The sequence below is a fragment of the Lutra lutra genome, chromosome 13 (genome assembly GCF_902655055.1).
Source record: "Lutra lutra chromosome 13, mLutLut1.2, whole genome shotgun sequence".
In the NCBI taxonomy this organism is placed as follows: domain Eukaryota; kingdom Metazoa; phylum Chordata; class Mammalia; order Carnivora; family Mustelidae; genus Lutra; species Lutra lutra.
Window position 1 is genome coordinate 94303584 of NC_062290.1, and position 17484 is coordinate 94321067.

At 63.9% G+C, this 17484-nt stretch overlaps 1 protein-coding gene across 3 annotated transcripts in view; it reads left to right on the forward strand.

The window, feature by feature from the left end:
* VAV2 (vav guanine nucleotide exchange factor 2) overlaps positions 1-17484 on the forward strand; it is a 160952-nt gene that overhangs the window by 136987 nt on the left and 6481 nt on the right. For 2 of the 3 annotated variants that reach the window (XM_047699271.1, XM_047699269.1), the window contains exons 13-25: positions 955-1040; positions 1756-1888; positions 3978-4087; positions 5007-5108; positions 5538-5626; positions 8028-8044; positions 8855-8876; positions 9734-9861; positions 11024-11098; positions 12239-12291; positions 13498-13614; positions 14801-14888; positions 15861-15984. In XM_047699271.1, the coding sequence (XP_047555227.1) occupies positions 955-1040; positions 1756-1888; positions 3978-4087; positions 5007-5108; positions 5538-5626; positions 8028-8044; positions 8855-8876; positions 9734-9861; positions 11024-11098; positions 12239-12291; positions 13498-13614; positions 14801-14888; positions 15861-15984 (1144 nt within the window). Of the gene's footprint in view, positions 1-954; positions 1041-1755; positions 1889-2838; positions 2854-3977; positions 4088-5006; positions 5109-5537; positions 5627-8027; positions 8045-8854; positions 8877-9733; positions 9862-11023; positions 11099-12238; positions 12292-13497; positions 13615-14800; positions 14889-15860; positions 15985-17484 lie in introns of all 3 variants that reach the window. The other variant, XM_047699270.1, reaches the window with a different exon arrangement.

A 17484-nucleotide genomic window follows, 5' to 3' on the forward strand; every position in this document is an offset into this window, starting at 1 on the left:
GTTTTCCCCGGGGATCCTCGATGCTTTCTAAGGGGTATATGATGCAAGTCTTGGGGTTCTTGAAGTTTCTAGATATGAGTCATCGTGTTCTTTAAATAACAAAAAGAACATAGTGGCGGCGAGCAGGTGTGGACCTGTCCTGGGGCAGGGTGAACGCTCAGCCCGCGGGTGTCTGCCCAGCCCACTTTTGGCAGGCAGAGGAGACGGAGCAGGGGCCTAGAGGCAGACAGCTGGGCAGGGGACTCACCCCACCGTGTGTGACCCTGGAGCTGTGCTGCTCTCAGCCTCGGCCCAGCGGCTCCTGCAAAATTCAGAAAACCCAGATGTCTGCTGAGAACTGTCCGTCATGGCGCCACAGGCCCCGCCCCGTCAGCCTGCTGGAACATTCCCTTCTTCCCTTTCCTGTCCCTGTAGGCGGTTTCTTTGCAAGCCATGCAGGGCACGCGTCAAGACGCGCCTTCTCTGAGTCAGAGCAGAGGGGAGAGACAAGCCAGTCTGGCATCCCAGCAGACCAGAGAGGGTTTGGACTTCCCGCTTCCCGAGGGAAGGATGCCCGGCTGGAGGCCCCCTGGCTCCGCCCATCCGCCCTCTGATCGGCCCTATTTGTTCTCCTCGGCTGGGCTTCCCAGGGTTGGGGTCTGGCCCTTCTTACTGGGGCCCAGCTCTGGGCTCCACACACGGGCGGCCTGTTGCCATGACCCAGGCCATCAATCACTCCTTGTTCCTGCAGCACGGCTGGGGCGGGTCCCGTTCCCCCGTCCCCGCCGTCCTCTGCCACCCCGACCTGCACCCCAGGCGGCAACCGTCTGCTCGCTTCGCCCGGTTCTGCCTTCTGCGTCCATGGGCAGCGCACCTGGAGGGCCCTGGGCCGCCACCCTTCCTCTCCGTGGAGGTGCGGGGCAGGTGGGACCCCACTGTGGCGCTGGGGCTGACCGCCCGGCCCTTTCTTTCCAGCAAGTGAAGCTGGAGGAGTACGGGAGGCCGAAGATCGACGGGGAGCTGAAGGTCCGGTCCATTGTGAACCACACCAAGCAAGACAGGTGAGCGGGCTGGTCTGGGCTGCAGTCATGCCCCGCACCCCAGCGGCCTGGCAGCAGCCTTTCCTGGGGAGAGAGCCACCTGCCCGCTCAGCCCCGTGTGCTTCTGCTCCACTCGCTTCCTCCCTGCTCCGAGACACGATCCCCACCACGTCAGCTGGCGGCTGCCTTGTCCATGGCCCTGGGCTGGGCTAGAGGGCAGCCAGAGCCCTGGCCTGTGAGCTCCCAGGCTCCCCCGGGGCTGGCAGAGGCAGAGCGGCCACACGAGCTCTTGGCCGCGTGCCTGCGAGGGACTGCCCAGGCAGGTGACAGCGAAGGCTCCGCATGAGCCAGCGTGGCCCCCGCTTATCCAGGGCCCTCCATGTGCACCTGCTCTGCGCAAGGCCTGGGGCTGTGGCAGGGGTCACGGTAGATAGGGGGCCTGTCCCTCTGGGGCTCCCACGCACTGGGGGGACGGAGCATGGAGGCCTGAGGAGCCCATAGGAACCTTGAGCCATGGGGGTGGGAAGCCAAGGAGGGCTTCCTGGAGGAGGTGTATGGAGCAGCTGAGACCTGCTGGGGGCTCAGAGTAGGCAGCTGAGCCAGGCAGCGGGATGGGACTCAGGCTGGGAGAGGGAACAGCCCTCCCGCCGCCCATCACAGGCACTCGCTGGCTGCCCCGGGGCCTCAGAGCATGGGCCACAGGGCTGACGGCCGCCTGGCCACCCCGCTGGGCCAGGTACTTGTTCCTGTTCGACAAGGTGGTCATCGTCTGCAAGAGGAGAGGCTACAGCTACGAGCTGAAGGAGGTCATCGAGCTGCTCTTCCACAAGATGACCGATGACCCCATGAACAACAAGGACGTCAAGAAGGTGGGCCCTGGGGCGCCTGCTGGTGACGGCAGGGCCTTCTGGGGCCGAGGGAGGAGTTGCGGGGTGGCTGCCAGAGCAAGGTCAGCCGGAATGGAAGTCAGCACTGACCCCGACTTGGTGGCTCTGCTCAGTGAAGGGGCCGCCTTCCTTCTGTCACCCTCTTGTCACTGTGCCTTCTGTTGACAGCACCCAGCTCTGTGCCAAGTCCCTGGCCCTTTGTCTTTGACTCTTGCCTGGGGTGGGCATCATGGGGATGGGGGAGGAGCTGCAGGGTGGCTCCGGAGAGAGCCAGAGTTTACACTGGGGCCGTCTGACTGCAGCCCACATTGGCTCCTGCCGGAAGCAGCCTTCTTTGGATGGGGGCTCTGGGCAGGGCTGACTTGGGGAGTTCCACTCCCATGTCCAGCCTGGGGGGGTGTCCAAGGCTGTTGGGGGCGGGGCCATGGCTGCTAGGAATGGGTGGGCAGTGGCTCTTGGAGTGGGGCCAGGGCTGCTGGGGGTGAGACCAGGGATGCTGGGTGTGGCTGCCTCCTGCTCTGGTTTAGTCCCACTTCAGCAGAGGCCACTGTGCCCCAGGGCTTGAGCACCTGCTGTGTACATCCCTTGCTAGATTTGGGGGCCGGGAGCCAATGTGCTAAAAATCCCAGACTCTGGACTTGAGAGCTCACAACACAGAATGCAGGTTCCACCCGGAAGGGCTGTTGGGGGCGACCCGCGCAACCCACCCTCCTGATGGACATTTCACACATTCGGATGTCGGAAACACCTCCTGAGGCTTGGGGCCGTAGGCACAGTCCCTCCCGGGTCTTGGCCTCTGGCCCCTCTCCTCTGGAAGGCAGAGCCTTGCCCCTGGCAGTGGCTGGTCCTGGGCTGTGGTACCTGACGCTGGGCCAGGCTGAGACTCCTAATGACCTGTCTCCCCTTTTCCTCCCTCTCCTCATGCCTCCTAGTCTCATGGGAAAATGGTAAGCGCCTGGGTCCTCCTCCTCTGCCTTCATCCCCTCAGGGCCCAGCCAGCCCTTCTGTTCCGAGCCTGAACGGCAGTGGGGACCCCGGCTGGGCCCGAGCAGGGCCAGGCTCCTGGCTTTCTTCTTCCTCCGTCCTGCTCCCTGTGCCCTCATCAGGACGCTGCTGTGCATTCGCTGCCATCGCAGAGGGTGACGTGAGGGCCGCCTGCCCGCCCCGGCCCCGCCCTCTCCCACTCCCCAGAGGCGAAGGACCACAGGCTGTGTCATCTCGGTCATTCTCCGCCTTCCGGTCTTCCCTCCTCCTGCCCTCTTCTCCCTTTTCCTCCCTCCCTCCCCCTTCCCTCCCTCCCTTCCCACTCCTTATCTCCTTCCCCGTCTCCTCCCTCCTTCCCTTCTCCTTCCATCTTCTCCAACACCAGCGAGCTCAGACATTTCCACACTCTTCTTCCCAGGCCCCTTCGAACACTCCTGGAGGCGTCCGGGCCTGGCGGGCGGTCCAGGGAGCCGCGGCCGGCTCCGGCACAGGCGCTCCCAGCCCTGGTTTGGTGGTCGTTTCCGTTCAGAGCAGGGAGTTTCTCAGGCTCCCAGTTAGGAACTGAAAGCGGGTGGACCACGGTGGCGGAAGGGCCCCTCGGCCCTGAGCACAGGCTCCCTGGGGACCCGCAGACCGGCCTGCTGAGCCCACAGAGAGTTCAGCGGAGGGCACAGCTTGGAATGGGTGGGAGAGGGGGTCCCGCGACATCTCGTTAGAGGGATGCGTGCACACATGTGATACACGCACATGCACACATATGGGCAGGCATGAGCACGAGTACCCGCTGCACACGTGTGCACACATGGGCACGAGTGTCTAATACACACGTGTGCGCACACGGGCATGGGCACGTGTCCCATACACATGTGTGCACACATATGTGTGGTCACACTTGTCCCATACGGACGTGTGCACGCACAGGCACGTGCACGAGTGTCCCATACGCATGCGCACACACAAGTGGTCACGAGTGTCCCGTATACACGTGTGCACATTAGGGGTGGGCCAAGGGCCTGGTACACAGGTGCACGGGAGTCCGCGTGCCCCCGTAGGCCAGCTGCGAGCCCGCCCCCTTCTGCTCCCGCAGTGGTCCTACGGCTTCTATCTCATTCACCTGCAAGGGAAGCAGGGCTTCCAGTTCTTCTGCAAGACGGAGGACATGAAGCGGAAGTGGATGGAGCAGTTCGAGATGGCCATGTGAGTGTGCGAGTGACACATGGCCACCCTGGCACCCCCGCCGGCTGGGCTGATTTCAAATGCCCAAGACCGAGACGGGTTGTGGCACCCCGAGACCCAGGCTCACCTGGGTAGCACCTTCACTGCTTTTCAATCTGCCCAGGGCCGACGCCCCTCCCCTGGGACATCTGCGGCCCCGAGGCGAAGCCTGGCACGGCGGCCAGCTAGGAAGTGAGGGGCAGGGGCGGCTGTGGCCCTGGTGGACGCCTGGTGACCTGCGTCCCCCACACCTTATGGGCAGCCGAACGGCCACCGTTTTGTGAAGGCACAGGGCTCTTCCCACGAAATCTAGAAGGAGCCCCTGTACATCCAACAGGGAAGGGATCCTTGGGGTCCCCAGACATACTGGCCGCTGAGGCCAGAGTGGGTCCTGGGGTCAGGCAGGCCGGGGGCCCCCGGGCAGGAGCGCCCCCCCCCCGGGAAGCACCCTCGGGTTCTGCGTCTCCCGTCGGGCCTGCCTTTGTCGCCTCCCGTGCATCCAGCTCTCGCACCGTCTGGTCGCAGGCGTGTTCGGAGTGGATGAACGCCGGGCGGCAGCGCATGTCCCCTAAAGCCTTCTGGCTCACCCTGAGCTAAGCGCGCTGTCGGTTCAGGTTTTAAATCTCGGGCTTGTGCACGGTGAGATCCCTAAGGGTACGTGGCTGAGTGGCGGCAAGTCTGCCAGAAACCCCCACCGTCCTCCCGGAAGGAGCACGTGCCAGCGCGGCACGCCCACGAGCCCCCACCCAGACCCTCGTTCTGCCCGGGCTGTCGGGGCAGGTCCAGCCTGAGGCCTGGCTTCCTGACGTCCGGCCCGGCCTGCCCCCGAGCCTGGCTGGCCCCCAGGTCCGCCCCAGCTCCGTGTCGCTCAGGGCGTCTGGGTCTCTTTCCCTCCGGTCAGGTCCAACATCAAGCCAGACAAAGCCAATGCCAACCACCACAGCTTCCAGATGTACACTTTTGACAAGACCACCAACTGCAAAGCCTGTAGAATGTTCCTCAGGTGAGGCAGCCCTCTGGCCCGGCCCCTACCTGCCTGCCCTCAGGGAGCCTGGTGCTGTGTCTGCCCTGTGTCCCCCTTGCCCTGCCCCTCCGCCCTCCAGGCCAGCCCTGTGCTGGGCCCAGAGGGGCTGGGGTGTCCCTTCAGTGTCCGACCATCCGGGCCCTTGGGGGTTTTGGATCCAGCTGGGAAGGGAGGGGGCTGTCCCTGCGGGTGCCCCAGTCTTGCTGTGCACAGCAGCATGGCAAGGCCAGCAGAGGTCTGGGAGGGGAGCCGGCACTGGGCCACCCAAGAGGGCAAGGGTCTCAGGGGACCAGGGCTTCGAGGGTCGGGCGATCCGTGGGGCAGATGGTGAGGTGGGCCTGATGGTCTTTGGGCCATGCCCTTGGCTCACAGTCGTGCTCGTGTCCTCCCCCCACTCCACCCCCGTAGGGGCACCTTTTACCAGGGCTACCTGTGCACCAGGTGTGGGGTCGGGGCACACAAGGAGTGTCTAGAAGTGACGCCTCCCTGTAAGATCAGTGAGTATGTCCCCGCCCGGCCCCCCGCACGCGAGCCCCTGGGCTGACACGGCGCCCGTGACCTGCCCCGAGCTGTGGGCCCCCTGGTTCGCAGCTGCCCCTGAGCTTTGCTTCTGGTCTGACCCTCTTTGCGCATTTTCCTGTCCCACCACCGAGACCCCACAGGGCAGGGACCCGATGAGAAAGACCAGGGCCCAGAGAGGGGAGGACGCCTGCCGTAGTGCTCCCTCCTCACCGGGGAGCTCCCGCGCTTTTCTCTGCCTCTTTGCACCTGGTCCCCTTCTGGTTTTAAACGTGTAGGGCCTCCGCCCCCAGACGAGCACAGAATGTTCATGGCAGTTGTATGGTTTCTGATCACAGAGCGATGCCGGTCGTGACTGTTCCTTACCCCTGGTTCTCCTGCACCCAGACAGGTCTGGCCTTCCTGAGCCACAGCTACGGCCACGTCAGTGTGCCCACCTGGGCACCCACACACATGCATACACGCACACACGGCACCTACAGGGCTCCCGTGCTGTTCATGCCCGCGTGTCGGGGGAAAGCTGAGGCCCGGGGAGGGGAGGCGACCTGAGCCTGCCCCACTGACATCCAGGCTGCCCGGGCTTCTCTGGGGGAGAGGCCTTTGGGGAGCGCCCAGCCTGCAACAGCTGGACGGGCAGCCAGAAAGCCCAAGACGGTTCTGAAGGTTTCGAAGCCGCCCCAGGCAGGGCTGGCTGAGCACTGGATCAGGTGGGGACGCTGCGGCGTGAGCCTGGGAGCCGGGGTACCTGCCGAGGGTCAGCTCTGCCCCCAACACTTCATGTGGGCACCCCGATCCTCCCATATGCCCCTGAGATAGTCCATTGCCCTGTGTCCATGCTCGGGGAAGCTGCCCTCGGAGACAGGGTCAGCTGTCTGCAGGCAGATGGACAACAGAGTCAGGCCCGCTCCTCCCCACACACCTCCCACAGAAGAGACGATTTTGTCCCTTCTTCATTTACTGTGACCCCTGGCCCGGCGCCCCGACTGGGAGGGGGGTCCGACAGGTCAGGCAGACCCCCTCCTCCGGCCGCAGGCCTGACGCAGCCCCCTCTGCGCCAGGGACCTCCTCTGGGCTGGAAATCCCGGCCAGAGCCCATGGGCAGAAATGCGGCTTTTCAGCCTTGCCCGTCGATACTGCCCTCTGGCGGCCGCGTTCCCTCTCATGGGCGACGGGACAGTTCCTTTTTGTCTTTTTCTTTCCCGATCCTAAAAGCAACATAATTACTTACCAAAAATTTGGGGACAAAAAGAAAAGAAATTGAATAAAGGAGAAAATAAATATCACCTCCAAACTTATAAAAAAATAACCAAATATGGTGTTGTGATATATTTCAAATTTTCTGTTGTGGAATGAACCTTTTGGGTTTTTAGTCTCCTGATTATTAAAAATACTCATTTCCCATAGAAAGTTGGGGAAACATAGAGAAGAGTGAAGGAGCTGATCGTCCACTCACGATGCCACCAGACGGGACTGCCGGTCTCCGGCGCGCCCCTCCCCCCACCCAGTCTGTTCTCACGCTCGTGCGTTTTTCATCATGCCTGCAATTACGGGCAATTTCGTATCTTTTATAAGTCGAAGTTATCATGGACATCTTCCCCCACGTCATTAAAAGACTGCAGTGGGCACCTGGTTTTATTCTAGAAAGTTCCGTGCTGGTCCAGCACTCTCACGGTCCGTGCTGGGCTTGGGCTCCGGGCAGTGCCTGTGACCCACAGCACGTCCGCTTTAACCGTTGCCGCCAGAGCCGGCTCTCCCAGAACGGCGCTACGCCCCCAGACAGCCTCTCCCCGGGAAGCCTTGCTGCTGCCCTCCTTGTGGGCCCCGGTGACAGCGCTGCTCCTCCCCGCCCAGTGCCCACGGGGCCGTAGGGGCTGTCAGAAACCGTCTGTCGAAAGCCGTCTGCCACCGTGTCGCATGGCGTTATGGTCACATTAGCCACGCGCGTTAGCCACTGTGGTCCTTGCTTAGTCCGGCGGTGGAGTGGCAGCCCCGCTGGTTGGATGGCTGGGGCCGAGCGGGTGCTGCTTCCTCCCCGGGGGCACCCCAAGGCAGGCTGGAAGAATCTTTGGGACATCGGACGAGCGGAGGCGCCCCGTGTCTGGGAGCAGGCCTGTGGCAGGCGTCCCTCATCAGGCGTGGGAGGCTTGCCTTTGAGCCCACCTTCCCCCGGGGATTTCTGGCACCTGCCACCATCGGAGCGGAGTCAGCCCAGGCAGGAAACCCCTTTGCCCGTCTGTGTTCCCCGGGGAGCCCTGACAGCCCGCGCTCCGAACGTGCCGGCAGAGTGGAGAGACGCTCATGGTCGCCGGCCGGGCTCCTGTGGGTGGGGCCCCCCAGCTCGGGGCCTTGGTGGTGACACCTCACATGCTTCCTTTTCAGGTTCCCCTGCAGACCTGGTGAGTCCTCCGCACGGCTCCCTTCCCGCCACTCTGACCCCGCGCAGCCCTGCATCCCCGAGCCAGAGACACTCTATTGTTCCTGATCTCTCTGGGCCCGCGGCCGCCCTTGCTGGCCACAGGGGCCTCTGGTGCTCACCTGGGGCCTTCAGTTTCCTTCACGGCCCTCAGTAGAAGTGGGTCCCCGTGTCACAGGAGGCCCTGACCGCGTCACCTTGGCCCGGCTGCCCACCTGTTTGCTTGCCCCAGGCTTGTGGGTACCCAGCTCTGTGACAGCCGTCCACCCACCAGCCCCCATCCTGATGGGGCCGAGAGCCCTCTGAGGGCTGACTTAGGGCAGACGTCCCCACTGTGGGGTTCAGTCAAAGTGACCGGCACTTACGGGTGTTTGCTGAGGCTTGTGTGTGGTACAAACACGCCCTCAGGGAGGAGGGAGGAGCTAGCATTCGCCTGCAGGCAGCAGTACGTGTCCCAGATAGAGGACAAGCCCCAGGCTCAGAGCATGGAGACCTCCCCGGGCTGGCATAGTCAGGGTAGCCTTCTTGGAGGAGGTGGGAGTTCGTGGTAATGGATACATGTCCCAGAACAACAGAGGGCACCAAAGTGGAGGGTGGAGGTAAGAGTAGGGGAGGGGCTGTCCCAGAGTGAGGCCGTGTCACAGCTGCCCGTGGGACTCTGCGATGTGTCCCTCTCCTCCCCCTGTTCCTGCCTCGACCTTTCTCTCTCGGGGGATGGGGGCAGGGGGCGGACAGGGGTGTCAGTGCCCGGGCAGCCCTCCCTGATCACTGTGGTCTGTCCTTACCCTCACAGGACGCCTCCGGAGCAGGACCTGGTGAGTCTGTGGGACTCGGCCCCTCTCAGCTGCCGTCCAGGTCCATGGTCACTCTGGGGTTCGGGCCTGGGCCTCTGTGACCTCCCAGCCTCACCCGGCCTTCTGGGCTCCAGGCTCCCAGGGAGCGTGCTCTCTCTGCGGCCACGTCCCCGGGGGGCCGTCGTAGTGTCTGATGACTGCCCAGCATGGAGAGGGTCAGGGTCCTTCTGGGAGCGGGGGGGGCTGCAGCCAGGAAACCCCCCCCCCACAGGGTGGGCCTCAGAGAAGCCGCTGCTGTCCCTTTGCCCATCTCCCCACGTCCGCGTGGCTTCTGGCTGTCGAGGGTGGAAGGCATCACAGGCCGAGCCGCAGCCTGAGCCGGGCCACCGTGGCCGGAACGTCAGGAAGCAAAACCAGAGCCACACTGTGGCCAGGGGACGCGCGTGTCACGACCAGCCTGCAGACGGGCCCACATGTAGCTGGCAGGATCAGAGTAGTGCTCAGGCCAGGGGTGCCCAGCCAGGACCCCCATTTCAGCCCTGGAGCCACCCCAGCCAGCAGGGCCTCGCTCGCTCTGGCCTCCCATCTCTGCCTTCAGGGGCACCCCGTGTCCTGCTCCACACACAGACTCAGTCGCAGATTGGAACGGGGGCTGGGGAAGCACGGCAAGTGCCACTTGAAGTAAATGACCGCCGCCGTAACAGGCCCCGAATCCGTTAGTCCCATGGTTTCCTTATGACACTTACCAAGGGGACCTAGAGTCTCACGGGAAGAATGTAGAAGAATGTAGAGCCCTCCGGGGCCGAGGTCAGTGGCGCGCGGGCTGCCGCCAGGGCTGAGTCTCCGAATGTGGGCCCCATCCTGCCCTGTGCCCACAGGTCCCAAGATGGTGACTGTGCAGAATTACCACGGCAGCCCGGCTCCCCCGGGGAAGCCAGTGCTGACCTTCCAGACGGGCGACGTGATCGAGCTGCTGAGAGGCGACCCCGAGTCTCAGTGGTGGGAGGTGGGTCCCGGGGCCCTGAGGGGCGGGTCTGGGGATGAGACCACGTGCGGTGGAGGGGGGCAGGCTGCCGGTAAGACCGGAGTTCCCTCCCGGGCAAGAGTCCGGGGTTCCCCAGCCCTGTGTTCCTCGGGGTGTCTGCTTTCACTGGAGGAGCCCAGCGTCCCCTCCCGTGTGTCTCCTGCGGCAACGGGGCAGTCAGGCCTCATGCCGGCCCCGGGGTGGGGTGGGGGAGACACCGTGACTGAGACCCACCGCCTTCCCCCCCGGAGGTGCCATGTGGGAGAGCTGAGACAGACGTGGACACAGCGCGTGTCCGGGTTGGTTACAGTTCGGAGCCACGACCCCGTTCTGTGAACAGCCCCTCAGCGGCGGAGCCCTCCTGCGCCACCTGCCCGGCCCCGAGACCCACAGGGTCCGCGTGGTGCCACGGGAGCTCGGGGTGCTCGGCCCAGCCTGGCCGACCAAGGGGACGGAGACCTGCTTAGAGTGAATATTTGTTGGTGTTGCCGTGACCGTGACTGCCATCACTTGTTTCGTGATGGTCCCTCGTCACTACCTGCTTCCTGATGAGTTTGTTGCGCTAGAGCACACCGTCGCGTGACTGGGTACTCTTGGAAGGCGCTGGAGGGAGGAGGGTCTGCGGTCCAAAGTGTCCCACTCTGACCCCCGTGGCCTGGCTCCCCGGCTCACGTGTCCCAGGAAGCCTTTGGTCCTGCGTGGCCTTGCAGAGACGTTTTGCCGGCGTGCACGGGGGAGGCCGAAGCGGAACTGCCAGGAGGACTGGGGGAGGGGACGGGAGGAGCAGAGGCCGAGCCCCGGCCCCTGCAGACCCTCCCAGGCCTCTATCCGACCCCCTCCCCCGTGGGCGCACCCCTTCCATTTGAGAAGTGCCCTGTTGCCGCGAGGACTGGAGGGCAGCGGGGGGCGGGGCTCTCAACTACTTCTCTGGGCCTCAGTGTTCTCATCTGTGAAGTGAGGGCGCCCCCAGCCTTCCGGCCCGGCGGTCAGGAGGTCAGCTGAGGCCACAGCAGGGGTGCTGCGGCACGGGCTCGTCCTAGGACCCACCCTCACCCCGTCCTTAGAGTGAGCTGAGCCGCAGGCTCTGCCCTCCGCACGTGCTCCCGCTGGCCTGGCCTGGCCCCCATCGTCTGTCTCCTTCCAGGGTCGGCTGGTGCAAACCAGGAAGTCAGGCTACTTTCCTAGCTCATCCGTGAAGCCCTGCCCCGTGGACGGAAGGGTGAGCACTTCCCACAGAAGCTTCTGGAGCATGGTGGCAGGGAGGCCGAGGGGCCACGCGGGCATCTGGCTTGTTCAGCACATCCTCGCCAGGTGGCCGTCGTGAGCTGGCCCCGGAGCTGGGGGCCGGGGGGCCGAGGGGCAGGGGGTGCCGTTGGCCTGAAGGGCTCAGCTCGTTGGGTGCTGCATTTTTCATAGTTCTAGAAACACAAAAATGGGCATTTCTGCAGCAGTTGTAATGGACAGAAGACCAAAAATGTTGCCTTTCTTCAAATTTTAGGGACTCAGTCTTCTGGCCTTACAGAAAGGGGAAACTTACAGGGGAGAGTGCCCCCCTGGACATTAGGATTCAGAGCTAGACTTCAGCATGTTTGGAAAAAAGGCCTTTCGTCTGAGTAGTGTGGAGTGAACCTTCCTGTAACAAAAGGCATCAAGCCGTCAGTCGCGAATCATGGAATCACCCCACCCGCCCTCTGGAAAGGGCATTTAAAAGTGCCAGAGGGAAATTTCTCCAGAGGGAGCAGGAGGGGGTAGGGGACACCACAGGAGCCCTGGTATACCCTCCAGGCCCCGCCAGCCTCTGGCCCCATCTGCCCGTGTCAAGGGGACCAGACCACAGAGGAGGTCCCATCCCTGCCCTGGGCCTCAGTTTCCCCACATGGTGAATGGGGTGGGAGGGGCCAGGCAGTCCACGAGGCCTTGCCTGGCCTGTGGCACAGTGAGGGGAGGCCAGGGTCAGGGGCTCTGGCTGGTGAGGGCACGGGGTGGGGTCTCACGGCTGCTGGGCCAGCGTGTGGCCTGACCCCTGGAGGACAGGTCACTGCCCACAAGAGGACACCGGCCCCCGGGTCCGTGAACCCGTCTGTGGCACAGAACTGTCGCTGTAGTTTGTGCTCCCGTCTCTGCTGGGACATTCCTGCAGCCTTCGGTCACCCCTCCCTGGGGACCCGTGCCCTAGCCTTTGGTCGCTGCAGAGTCCATCAAACCCCCTGGGATCGCCAGGGCTCTGGGGCTAAGTCCACAGACGCCACGGCAGCCCGTGCTGGGCCCGAGGGTCAGGTCCCGATCATGACAGGCCCGCTCCGGCCCCACTCGGGACAGCCCCCCCGTGGGACGTTAACCTGAACGTTCTCTCCCGCAGCCACCCGTCAGCCGGCCGCCATCCCGCGACATCGACTATACCGCCTACCCCTGGTGAGTGGGGGGGTCGCGGTGGTCCTGTGAGCCTGCGAGCAGGCGGAGTGGGGGCCCCAGCTGCCTCACGCTTGTGTCTGGGGATGGCTGAGTCTTGGCCGGCCCTATGACCGGGGCCCCGGGGAGGCAGGTTTTCCCCATCGTGAAAACAGATCATCGGGTTATCGTGGGAGAATGAAGCTCCCCCTTTATTTTTTACGTGAGCTTCATCATAGAAAATATAGGGAAAGTGGGGCCAAACCTGAAATCATGCATGTCTGCGTGGGGCAGCTCGATGAGAACCTGAGTGGTTGGTTAACGAGAGCCTGATGGGCATCGTTTTGGGAGCGAGTCACAGAACAGGTCAGCTCGAGGGGCGGGCTTTTATGGCTCCCCTGCCTGTCCCCCACACTGTCTTGGACGAGGGACCGGCCTAGGTGGTCATGACTCCCTGTGCTCCGTGCCCTGCAGTGGCCACGGAGCCACGGGCAGCTCAGGTGTGGTTAACCCCTTCTCTGGGGGTGTCTGGCCTCGGGGTTTCCATCTGAGGGCTCATCCCATGCCCAGTGGTGTGACAGCCGCACCCTCGGGGTCCCGGCCTCCTCCACCCCTGCGCCTGGCCGCCCCCTCCAAGCCCAATATGCCGCAGCTCCATCCCCCTGGTGCCATGCGCCCTGCACTCACGTCCGGGGTCAAGGGACAGGACTGGCCTGTGACGTGCATGGGAGGGAGTGACAGACAAGTTCATCTCCCGATGCGGGTTCCAGCCCAGCTGCGTGTTGTGCATCCGAGTCCCCAGTCGGCCTGGCGGGTGGTGCCGTGGGAGGGGTTTGTTTGGGAGGGGGTGGTGGCCCTCGCCTGACTGTGTCTGGGCTGGGCTGCCCGTCAGTGAGGCAGCAGTCCGTCAGTCTGTCCGAAACCTGTTAACGGAGAAGAGCGCGGACTCCCACGTGTAGCCCCAGAAGTCAGAGCCCCACACCCATGTGTGTCGTTAGGACCGGCTTTTCCAGATCCACTTGCAGATCGGGTTCTGTAGAAAACCCCCGGGGCCGGGCTGAGGTCGGGGGCCTCATTCCTCCCCAGGATGATATCACCCCGTGCGCGCCCCCCTACAGGGGCTCAGCGTCCTCCGCCCTCCATGGCTCCCGGTTCAGGTTAGCGTGTCGCAGAGGCCCGGGTGTCCTCCAGGAGGCGCCCTGTTAACACCTGGCCTCGTCCCCCTGCTAGGTTTGCGGGCAACATGGAGAGGCAGCAGACGGACAACCTGCTCAAATCGCACGCCAGCGGGACCTACCTGATCAGAGAGCGGCCGGCCGAGGCGGAGCGCTTTGCCATAAGCATCAAGTACGTGGTGGTCCCGGGGGGGTAGGGAGACCCCTTCCCCGGGGCCACTCTGGACCACGAGCCCATGCCCCCATGGGTTTGGGGTGGCTGTGGACTTCATTGCCTGAAGCAGGACACTTTGGAGATGAAAGCTGACAGTGGGTCTGCACAGGGTCGCAGGCCGGGGACACGTGTGAACGCCCTGCCCGAAGCCTCGGGGTGGGCCTGGTGCCACGGCTTTCTAGGTTGCAGAGCCCACGCAAGTACAGTGCCTGAGTGGGGCAGGGATGTCCTGAGAGGTGAGGGGCTGGCAGCGGAGTGCGGGCTGTGGGGCCGGTCCGTGGTGCGGGCAGCAGGCTGGCACCAAGCCAGGAAGCGGCAGAGACGTCCCTCACCTGATAGGAGTTCATGCGGCACCTGCTGGGGGCCCGGCCTGCAGGGCTGCCTTGTAGGGCTGAGAGCCGTCCGGGAGCTGGGGGTGGGGTGAGCACCCCACGCCTCTGCTAACTTCAAGTCCCGGAGAAACTGGGTGGTCGGCCAATACCCCCCTCCCCAGGAGGGGCCGCTGGCCAGCCGGCGTGGGAATATTTGCTGGTTGTTTGTTGCATTAGTGGATTTCTGGTGGTTAAACCAGCCTTGCATTCTGGAGTGGCCCGCTGGGTGCGGTGTAGACACCTTCTTTTTTTTTTTTTTAAATCATTGTGGTAGATTTTTTTTTTAAGATTTTTATTTATTTATTGGACAGACAGAGAGATCACAAGTAGGCAGACAGAGAGAGGAGGAAGCAGGCTCCCCACTGAGCAGAGAGCCTGATGTGGGGCTCGATCCCAGGACCCTGAGATCATGACCTGAGCCGAAGGCAGAGGCTCAACCCACTGAGTCCCCCAGGCGCCCCAGACTCCTTGATACCAGGTTTCTGTAGGCGCGCACAGGGCAGAGAATCAGTCCACCGGGGGCTTACTGAGGATTTCCGCGTCTAGAGTCTCAGTGGTGCTGGGGTGTTTCCTTCTCTGGCAAGGTCTGTCTGGCTTTGGTAGCTGCGGTGAGGACTAGAGTGGTATTAGGGGAGGAGGGGGCATGAGGAGGCTTTTCTGAAGGTCACGTTTGAACGGAGGACGCCAGCCCAGGAGGTGAGGATGGCGGGGGCAGCCCTGGCAGGCGGGGACTTGGCCCGAGTGGTGACTCAGCGGCCTGGACCCTTTACCAGGTTCCACGACGAGGTGAAGCACATCAAGGTGGTCGAGAAGGACAGCTGGGTCCACATCACGGAAGCGAAGAAGTTTGAAAGCCTCTTGGTATGTGGTCCTGTGGCTCCCGTGGCCTGGGCCACGGGGTCAGGGGAGGGCCCGGGTCCCTCCACCACCAGACCGAGGAGGAGTGGCTTGCCGCACCGAGCTCCCAGCAGGCCGCACTCACGGAGCACCAGGGCCTGAGGGGCTTCTGCGTCGCTGGGGAAGACCCAGGGAAATGCGTCTGGAGGCTCCTTGGGATAGTTTCAGGCCTCGGGACAGCCCCCGCGTCGGGACTCCTGGCTTCCCCGGGGTGCACAGTGAGGGGAGGGCCCATCCTGCACCCCCACTGCCCCCTTCCCAGCCAGAAGGCAGGCACAGGCCACCTTAATGTGATTTTAAAGCAAGACCTATTGTGCGTTTTCTAAATTGTGAGCATCCCAAGGACCGAGAGGATCCGACTCGAGCCCCTGAGCCCTTAGAGGGCCCACTGTGGGCGCAGAAAAGCACAAAGTAAAATGTTTCCATGGTCTCCCACCCCAAAACCCAGTGTGAACCTTCCAGGGTGAGTCCTCCCGACCTCGAAGAATCGCTTAGGTATGGTTTTTGCCACGGCTTTCGAACAAAACCATTGGCCATGCTGAGCTGTCAGCCAGCTTTTCAAGGCGATAGACTTGGCCGTTGGCACAACTCTCTGCTCCCCGGGCTGGTAGCCACGCGGCCTTCGGTCACCAGCACCCGCTGTTCTTTTGGGGAACGCTTCCCTGCTGTCGGACGCGTGGGGTTTCAGGCTTCTCCGTCAGAGAGCAGCCCCGAGCCTCTGAGTGCTGGTCCCGGCTACCCCTGATTTTCCTTGAGCGGCAGCTGGAGAGAAACGCTGGCTCGGTGGTCTTTGAGATACGGACCACCCGCCCTGGAAGGGGTGCTGGGCAGAGAGGACGAGTACCAAGTGAAACTGAGGCGGGAGAGGGAGGCCAGGGCTCCTGGGAGGACTTCCCAGAGGCAGTGACAGCAGCAGTGAGCACGTGTGTCCCGCAGGAGCTGGTGGAGTACTATCAGTGCCACTCGCTCAAGGAGAGCTTCAAGCAGCTGGACACCACGCTCAAGTACCCCTATAAGTCCAAGGAGCGCGCGGCCTCCAGGGCCTCCAGCCGGTCCCCAGGTAATGCCCACACCTGCCCGGCACGCCAGTGCTCACCTGGACGTGACCAGTCTGCCCTTTTCCCATGGCCCTGGCTTTCACTACATCCCTGAGCTTGAGGAACGCTTTCTGGGGGACTGACGCCAGGAGCCCCTGCCCAGTCCCGACCCCTGGGAGCAGTGGCTCAGGCCCCCCAGCCCATCACAGGCACCCTCCTGAGCCGCAGTGTCCCGGTTGGTCCACAGGACAGGTGGGGCGTGTGGGCTCTTGGCGGTTGCTCTGGGGCTTGGTACCTGTGCCCAGAGAGCAGGGCAGGTCCCATCTGTCCTTAGGTCCCTCCCTGTGCACCCCAGCCCCCTGAGGCCCTCACCGTGAGGGAGCCGGAGCTGGTGCCTCCATCCACGGGCCGGGCTCACCGCCCAGGATAGGAGAACACCTGGCTCTAGACCCACCTGGAGTTAGAGGCAGGGCGAGCCTAGAGTGTTGGAAGTCCAGCCCATGACTGTCCGCTGCACCAGCCCCCGTCCCCAGCGGCCTGGGCAGAGCAGGGCGGGAGAGGAACTGTGGACCTCCAGCGAGCACCGGTGTGCACTGGGCCGGCTCCTTGGAGGAGTAGTTTCTGAGACCCTGGAGGCAGCCCACCTGCCAGGAGGAGGTCCAGATTCTCCAGGGAACAGGCCCAGAGAGGCGGAGGGAGGGGCTGCTCCAAGGCTGTCAGGCTGCCCCTCGCCGGCCGGGCCCCCCCGCACCCCACGCCCTGCCCGCACGCGCCCGGAGCGCACCGGCTCTCACATCCTTTCTCGCCTCTTTGCAGCTTCCTGTGCCTCCTACAACTTTTCTTTTCTCAGTCCTCAGGGCCTCAGCTTTGCTTCTCAGGGCTCCTCCGCTCCTTTCTGGTCAGGTACCGCTGGTGCTCGGGGCGTGGGGGGACCCGGCCCGCTGCCTGCCGGCCCACAGCCCCCGCCTGCAGCTGCCCGCAGCCGGGCACGGGGCGGGGCCGAGGGGCCAGGGCCAGGGAAGGGAAGGGCCGGCCACGGGGGCAGGGCCGTGGACGCGGTCAGGCTGGGCATGCCCCCCTCGCTGCCATCAGCTCTCAGGCTCGCGCACCCCCACGGCCACTCCCCAGCTTGCCGGCCGCTGTCCCTCCCCCCTTTTGCGAGAGCTCTGCCTCTGGTAGGTCACCTCTGGTAGGTCTGGTAGCGGTCACCTTTGGGGTGAAGGCAGGCGCAGATCGGGCGGGCCTCACTGGGTGGGCCCTGGAGGTCGGGGGACGGGGTCCCAGTCGGCCCCGACGGCTTGGCCCTCCGCTGCCCCAGTCAGAGCCCCTTCCCAGCCGCTGTGTGCGTCCCTTCCATCACAGACATCGTCCCCTGCTCACAGGACTCCTGGGTCCCCCACTGAGCTGGTCTAGCTAGGTGTCCGTGTTTGGTTTGGGGATCTGGAAGTCGGGCCCCGGGACCCTGGGGTCTGGCTTCAGAGGCTCCATCAGAGTGCAGGCTGCGAGCTGGGCAGTGGTCACTC